Source organism: Lytechinus pictus, chromosome 5 (assembly GCF_037042905.1).
Source record: "Lytechinus pictus isolate F3 Inbred chromosome 5, Lp3.0, whole genome shotgun sequence".
Lineage (NCBI taxonomy): Eukaryota > Metazoa > Echinodermata > Echinoidea > Temnopleuroida > Toxopneustidae > Lytechinus > Lytechinus pictus.
The window spans coordinates 28,309,103-28,317,986 of NC_087249.1; the positions used below are offsets into that span (position 1 = coordinate 28,309,103).

General features: G+C 38.0%; 1 protein-coding gene across 1 annotated transcript; it reads left to right on the forward strand.

The window, feature by feature from the left end:
- The first annotated feature begins 1,854 nt into the window (after positions 1-1,854).
- Positions 1,855-8,884, forward strand: LOC135154277 (hemicentin-1-like). Its single transcript, XM_064100169.1, has 2 exons — positions 1,855-2,658; positions 6,361-8,884. Exon 2 carries the CDS (start codon positions 6,367-6,369, stop codon positions 8,101-8,103), a length of 1,737 nt encoding a protein of 578 aa, XP_063956239.1. The 5' UTR covers positions 1,855-2,658; positions 6,361-6,366; the 3' UTR covers positions 8,104-8,884.

The following is an 8,884-nucleotide window of genomic DNA, read 5'->3' on the forward strand; positions in this document are numbered from 1 at the left end:
CATAAAATCCACCAATCATTAAAAGTGCAATTTATACCAATGTCACTTTCATTACTATACATCACATTATATATTTCGTAAGAAAATTGTGATTTAACAAAAATGTTAGAATTCGACCTTTTACAAAATTGTGAACTATTGACAGAACAATGCTTGTTCAGTCATTCAACTCAAATCGGCTTTTAATGTCCTTAGCGGTTGGAGGAGTGGTTTAAAACAATATAAGATTAAAATGAATCGTGATTCATACATGCATTTGCGGTTTATCATATTTCTTTGTCTTCACTAATAGCGTTTGATAGGTGTAATATTCTCAATAAGATGTTACGGTTTTCTGTTACTCTTTTGTTTGTACTTTCACCTTTACAGTAGGATTTTGTTCATGTAGGTTTGTTTATTTATTCCCCCTTCATGTTTTCATTCGGGTTACGTTCGTTATGCCGATGGTTCGTTAATCCGAAAACGAAATAAGGTTCGTTATTCCGAAAGTTCGTTAGCCGAAAACGAAATAAGGTTCGTTATTCTGGAAGTTCGTAGGTCCGAAAATGATATAAGGTTCGTTATTCCGAAAATGAAATATGGTTCCTTAATCTGAAAAATGAAATAATCTGTGGCGAAGCTGGGAAAATAGGAAGGGCAAGCGTGGTGGAGGAGGCCCGTGCCTTCCCATCCTCATAACAATTGAACAGCAACAGTGTTTCTCCGCCTCCCCCCCCCCCCCCCACCACCACGCTTGCCCTTCCTGTTTATTGCATTTATCAGATTAACGAACCTCATATCGTTTTCGGACTATAGGAGCTTCGGAATAACGAACCCTATTTTGTTTTCGGAATGACGAACTTTCGAAATAACGAACATTCGTAATAACGCCACAAATGTTCGGATTAACGAACCCCTTTTCGTTTTCGGATTTACGTGTTTCGAACCTTCGGAATAAAGAACATTCGGAATAACGAGCCTTTGGAATTACGGACTGTTACCTTCATTACTCTATCTCCATGTCTCCCGGCCCGCGCTCATAATATCGTTACATGCCCCCTCTCTCGTCTCCCATCCCTTAGTCCTAGCTTACTTTACCCCGTTCCAATCCGAATCCCTATTTTCCCTCCCATCTCTCCTCCTCTCGTAATATTGTTCCATCTTCATTGGCATTCACACTTCCTCTTACCTTTGTAACAATACACTGACGTAACAATTGCATTGACATAGTCATGTGATCGCTCAGAATATACCTAACAATACCTTGAACTTCGGATAACCAGTAAATCGTTTTCCCACTACATAAGCGTCTCACTTATCAACTAATTCGTCGCGTACTCGCGTTCAAACGTACTACCCATAATTTGTGAAAACATTATTGCATTATTGTTTCATGTAATAAAAAAACATATCTTGAACGTAAATAGACTCAAAATTTTCATATCTCTCACCAAACAGGATTTTCGAGAGGTTAGAACAATTCGTTCGTATTGGTGGCAACTACATCGTTTAAAAAGAAGTTGAGTTAATTAGCTTTCGCCACAAAATAACTGTAAAAAGGACTTGATATGAAACTCCTCCTTCTCTATTAATAGTTTGCAGTCAACGTTGTTGGATCTTCCACTTTGGGTATTAAATCGTAGAGGCTGCCATACAATTAACAATAACTGCAATTTCTTTGGATTTATTTATGAGTTAGCATGCTCACCAGACAAGACATCGAAACATCCTGAGATAAACCCGAATGTCAGTCGGACAGTACATTCATGACGTCATTACAAACTTTTTGTTGTTGTTGCTTCCTTTTTCTACCGGTATGATTCATTCCTATCTATTGTTTTCCGACCAAATACTAGTCTAATCTCAAACCCCCTCATTTGAAATAAATCCGACATTCCATAACCATTCCGTCAGTGTTAAGCTGAGGGAGAGAGCCCCCATTCGCATGGAGAATGTAGTCCAATGGAACGAAATATGTTTAGACAATCATTCTAGAATTTCAAAGAATACCCGACGCATTCAGACGGACAAGAGTTGCGGATCAAGACTAGTTGACACCTGCACGTTGCTTGAGTCTCCAACAGCCTGTCATCATTCAAACCACCTTGGTGCGAGAAACAGTGAGCTCCTCTCACCTTGCGTTAGGATTAGGTACATCACTGAAAGATTGTCAAAACTTTCGAAAATCCAGATGAAAGTCTTCGATTTCGCATGGGACATTATACTCCTTTCTGTACATTTATCTAGACCTATACTTGAACTCCGATGATCATATGCCCGGATCTTACGCTTGTTTTCGAGTTTGTGACCCACCCCTTGGGTGCTCCTCTGTGTGAGTAATGCTTGGGGGAATGTGACCAGTTGATAGCATGTGCCACACTGGGAATAAGACCTAAATGACAAATGCGATAGCGTAAACCCTTTCACTGATCAGTTCACGAGGTGCGTTTATGTAATTGATGACTAAAAAGAGATTTCTTCCCTATTCTTGTGAAGTGGATTCATGGATTCTTGTGGATATTCTATTTGGAAAACCAGAGTTTGTTTTCAAAGTGCTCACTTGCAGGTGGACCCAATGTTGGAATTATGTTGAATTAACACTGCAGAGTTTACTAGTCAGCATCGTAAGCTGTAAGACTTTTGAAGATATATCCACGTAATAATTATCAAAGATCCAAGGTAAGATCCGTAACGATTTATCATAGTTCAACAGAGAGTGCAAAGAAGATTGGAATTAAGTAATAATGTACAGACCGACACAAGCTCACACTATATCAGTAAGAGATATATATTTAAAGAGAATGAAACCCTTGAAACAAGTAAGCTTGCATTAAAACCGAAAAATGAGAGAAATGAAAGGGAAAAAAACATCGACAGACGATAATAAAAGTAATAAGCTTTCATGTCAATGCTATATTGAGATCCTTTCGTTGACAATCCGGCCAAGATTTGTGATGTCAAGTATCATCTCTTCCATTTGCATGCACACTGAAAATATAGGTTCTACCCCAAAACATAATTTCTGCTCATTCCAATGAGAGGACAAAGTCTTTGTTTATATATGTTTTATATTACATGTCCTCCTATGAAAAACACTGATTTATGGATTGACTTTACAAAAGTGACAAATTAAAGTAAAATATGTAGAAAGGAAGTCGGGGAATTGTCTCAACATTCAAATGGTCATAACTTTCTTCATATCTTTTCATTTTTCTCAAACTTTCACTGATTTGTTTCTAATGATTATCCCGGTTTTTTGTTTTTTTTGCAAAAGCTCACTTATTCCCAGTTTTTCATTTTCCTGTAATTACACTGCAAAAACGGCGGTGTTAATTTATCACCACACTCTTAAAATGTTGGGCAACGTACTATTCACACAACAATTGGTTGAAAAAATTATCCAACTCTGTGTAGTTTTCAACCAATACTGTGTAGTTTTCCCCCAAAGCACACATTATTGGTTTAAACTACCCAGAATTTGATAAAGTTTTAACCAATTGTATGGACGTACATTGACAACAATGAACATTTTGAGATGATGTCAAGTGAGAGGAATTGTTTGCAAAAACCCAAAATGAGCTAGAGAATAGCCGTATGTAGGCGCACCATGGTTTCCATATAATGTATACCGATACTTACAAATAAAAATGGTATACAGAAGGCATGGGGGAGAAAATGAAGCAGAGTCAAAACGGTTTAGTAAACAAAATGACCCCGGCAAATTACATGTGTTCCAATAAATTTCTAGAAAATCATAGTTCAGGAAGGATATATGCCTCTGTCCCGAGCTCCCAGGGAGAAATAGTCTTTTCCTGATGTGGTCAACCCGACGCGCCGTTAGGGCATTTTTGATTATTTACTTGTAACCTAAAAAGCATAAGTAACCCATAGCCAAGGGCCAGGCGTGGGTAAGTTTTGATTCGGACTTGTTATATTTTTATACTTGATTGTCTACTACAATTTCATTAAAGCATTGCTTGAAAATTAATCAAAGTAGCCAAGAATCACAGTACTGGGTGTATATGATAAATTATAAATCATCGACATTTCTTGGTTTGCTCTCTTGAACGCACCGTATATCAACAAAATAATCTGTCAGCATGTACCTATTATTGAATGTACTTCTTGTGTTTTATATTGATTTACAGCTCAAGGAATCTTACATTACACAAACATAACATCTTATTTTCTTTTGTAAATATCTAAATTATTACACTGTACATAGTGCCACTCTCGATAAGAAAGGCATGAACATAGATAGGGAAGAAAGTGTACTTTGATTCAGAGGAAGATGTCAATAAAAATTGAAAAGAAATGAGAATTGACGTTATCAGAACAGTCTCACGAGCAAACCTGACTATGACCTGCAACTGAACTTTGTAAAGGATGTCGAGTAACAACATCTAAAACGCACCCTTGTGATTTTATTAAAAACAAAAATATTCAGGCTTACTATGTCAATAGTTCAAATCTCTCTCGACTTTGAAACACGATTTTGTCCTATTTCTTTGAAACTTCCAGTTTGAAAAAAAAGAAGATGTCATTTTATACAGCACTACGAAAATATCATAGAATACTTATACAAAAACCTCACTACAATTAAACTATTTGAAAATTAACAAAGAATGTATATCTAAAAGCAAGATATCATCACTCATTTCACGCAAATTCTTGCTTGGACGCTGTCATCCTTTTCAATAAATATATCAATATTTCAGGTATGCCATCAGAAAGGCAATTGGGATTTTACACTTCAAAATCATGGAATTATTTCAAAATGTCAATCATTATTCAATCAAAGTTACGTATTCCATGAACTCGGCCATTTTCCGTGAACAATAACATAATTCAAAAGGGATGAATTTCAACAAGTTATTAACTTCTTGGAAGTTCTTCAAACCAAGGCAATGTGGTCACAACCGATGATTGCGAAGGTTTCAGTCAAGAAAAGATGACATCATAGTTACTGTTCTTTGGCTGTGATTTCGCTCCTATATATCATCATTTCTGTTATGTCATTAATGAGATGATATTTGATGATGACAGATTATGATGAAACTCTTCCTGTTGTTGTGGAATGCAAGAGTCTGGATTAGATTACTCGCTTCGTGGATGATAAGACACATGGGAATCCTTGTGGTGATATTACAGTTTCAATATTTAGGTTGTCAAGTTCAGCCCAAGCCGGTTGATATTCCAGAGTTTACTCTCCAAATGCGTAGGAGCTAATCTGGTCCCTATATAATCATAGTGAGACGAGGGACCAATCATTTTGGAGTGAATTGTACATTGTATTAGAGTGCATTATAGCTCCTTTTAGAGTGAAAGTATCTTCAACGACGCACAGTTCACTCCAGACTAGGCTGTAATACACTCTACTAGGATGTACAGTTCACTCCAAAATGATTTATCACTCGTCTCACTTCAATAGGAGTATGTTATAGGGACTAGATTAGCTCTTCATATTTAGAGAGTACATATTTTATGTATATCGATGTCCCTCCAATCGATGAGGAAGAGGGTGTGTGGAAACAGTGAATTATCTTTAAAGACATTATGGGCACGATTTTTTTTTTCTTTCAATGATCTTTTTATTTTCATAACTTCATATACATATAACAAACATAATCATTATACATTGTACATATTATATACAAATTGTAAGGCAGTTGGGATTACTTATGGGCACGAATTGGTTTTATCCCTCAAGTTCTAGTTGAACATTGAGACTATGACTCTGCATCAGATACAATATGGTGGTACATGTATGTTAGATTATGTCTCCTTTCAACTAACTGACATTGCCGCTTTCCGACGATCATGGCCATCATTGTAATGAGGCCTATATAGTATGATCATGATTTGGTACACGTTTTATTCACACCATATGGGACCTATAACGGAATATCAAATATCTGTCCTCGATACAATATACAGGGGTTGTTGCCTTTCGGTGGTCATGAAAAGATTTTTGATCCGTTGCTTGAGTGGACGCCATATACAGTGTTTGAGAATGTAGTAGGGTCCATCGTTTGAGTTTGATGACAGTAATTGTAAAAAAGGAAAGCTACCTTTGTAATGACATACGGATATGATAAATGACGACACAATTATTTGTAAAAAAAAAGAATGAATAAAAGTTTGCCATCATGGTGTTTTGAGCCAAATGGGCTAATTCCCAATATCGGCGCTGGTAAACGAATGAAAAAGATTAGTGTGATAATTTATGTTCTTTTGCATGGTTATTCATTATTCTCAAACGAACGATAAATGAACGTCTTAAAATCCAATATCCTTTCTCGAAGTTACCGTTTAATATAAGTTTTCAAAATGATTGATTAATGGATTATAACAACCACCTTTTCATTATGTATTCCCCAGGTAACAATGTCTCCCACACACCCACTGACGTCCATCATCTTCTTGATTTTCTCTGCCGATGTGATGGCCATGCCTATGATAGACAGAGTCCCTTCAAATGTCACTGTTAGACAAGGTCAGGACGCCCTCTTCGAGTGCAGAATAAGGTACTTGATAGGAGGCGAGGTCATGTGGATCAGGGGTCTTTCGGGACAGCTCATCAGCAGCAACACCGAAGTGTTACCAGGTGCCACGCCCACCGCTGGTCAATACACTATCGAATCAGACGTGAGGAGGGGTGAATACAATCTAAGGATCTCCCAGGTACAAGCCGGCGATGCGGGAGAGTATCGATGTTACTATCATGCGGGAAATTACTTTGGAAGCCATGGAGCTTATCTGGAGGTGCTCCTCCCACCTCCTGAAAGATACCCTGAATGTTCCGTACAGCATAGCAATATAAACCTTGCTGTTGGGGACACAGTTCAGTTTGTGTGTCTTTCACATCAAGGTGTACCACCTGCGTCTCTTACTTGGTACAAGAATGGTCAGTCGGTTGGACAGGTATACCACGAGGTCAATGAGCTTGAGATAGTGCTGGACTCTTTCGATATTGATGCCGAGTACGAGTGTCGCGCAGAAAGCCCTGCCATCACGCAACAACGGAGGTGTACGACGCAATTAGCACTTGATAGTCCTATGGTCGTCATCCAGCCTTATAACCAGAAAGCCGAGGAGGGTGACACAGTGACGTTTCTTTGCAACAGAAGAGATAAGCCTAACGAGCACAGGTTTACTTGGTTCTTCCGAGGCGAACGCATAACTTCGGCATCATCAAGTAGGTTTAATATCAGCGATTATAACAGGGCTTTGACGATCAAGAATATAACTGCAGCAGACAGTGGCGATAATATCAAGTGTGTGGTTCCCGTCCTTTCTTATAGGTTTACGGGTACAGCTAACCTCATGGTCAGCATCATCACTGGGGAAGTTGTTGGAACCTTGCCACCACCAAGATTAATCACAGATTCACCAACAGATCAGGAATCTTCTTCGATGGGTAGAAAAGGTGAACAAGATGTTTCCAGTCCTGGAATGTCTGTGGGCGCTGATGAATCGCAATCGCCAGATAAAACAGCCCTGTTCGTAATTCTTGGTGCAGGTGGCGGGTTGTTCATTGTCATATCAGCTATAGTTATTAACTTCGTCGTCATCAGGAGAAAGAAACACAAGAAAGATCAGCCGAACCCCAAATCGAACATCAAACCTGTTGCCTCTGGGTTGTCATTGATGACTACAAAAGATTCCGAAAGGTCTCTGTCAAGCTCTGATTCCGTCGGCACATCAAAGACGGCAGTGACGACGGTTACAGCGGCGCCATGCCCGAAGAAAGATCCTCATCCGAAATCAAATAAGACAGATAAATGTCAGTATGCTGAGTTGGATTCAAACGGGTTAAGATTGAGCGAATACCAAGGTCTCAATGCTCCTCCAATGACCATTTATGCCGAACCTATCATAACACCAACAAGATTGGTTCCCAGGCCTGAACATCAAGATGGTTTCCATGACTACGCATTACCGGACATCTTGCCAGAGCTGGAAGCACCTCAAGAAGAGTATGTTGAACCTGATCCACCTCCTAGAAGCAAAAAGGAAGAACCTGAACCGCAAACACTTACGACTAAAGAAGCACCCAAGCCAGAGGAAAAGAAACTTTCTCAACAAAGTCCTGATGGTGTTTACATCGAAATTATAGCTTGATTGACGAGCTTTCAGGGCTATGTTAACTTTTTAAAATGAAGTGATGATATTTAGGAATTCATTTGAACAAGGACAGATGACGACAGCAATTATAATCCGATCGGGGAATGTTGATGTATAGAATCTATCCATTGACAAAGAGGTCAAGTTGCCGAAGAGTATAAATTGAAGTAAAAATTATCCACTCATAAATTAGCCCATTTCGTTCCGAATCGAAGAAAATATAATGGAAAGATATATACATGTAGAGTAATAAGTAATACATGCGTTTAGAAAAAAGTCAACGATTCACGTAAAAAATCTGTAGAAGGTTATCTAGTCAACTTGGTCAAAGTATTGCTAAGTACTGAGATGAATAAGTTCTCATTTTTTGATAAATTATCCTTTCAAAATATTTGACATCTTAAGTTAAAAGTGACGCTGGAGCGGGCGGAAATGAGTTAAAGCCTGAGTTTTTGGTATGAAGTTTCAATAATGTGAATTGTAGTGAGTAAACTTTGATCTGATAATCAAATCATACAAGAGAGTAGTGACCGTTTTTCTTCTGTTGATTCGATATCAAAGTACCCTTTTCTTTTTTGCTATTCCAGCTATTAACGTAGCACTTAAGGGTGTAGTATATTTATTCATAATACTTCGTCAGGTGCCAATTCCACAATTATGTTAATAATTTGTATATATCGTTATTTTGTACATATCTAATTATTTTGTGTAAAACCCCAGTGTAAATGAAATGTAACATAGTATAAAAAATAAAGCAGGCAAACAGAAAGTTCATTAA

Coding starts and splice junctions, on each gene's coding strand:
- LOC135154277 (XM_064100169.1), top strand. CDS start 6,367: ATGTCTCCCACACACCCACTGACGTCCATCATCTTCTTGATTTTCTCT.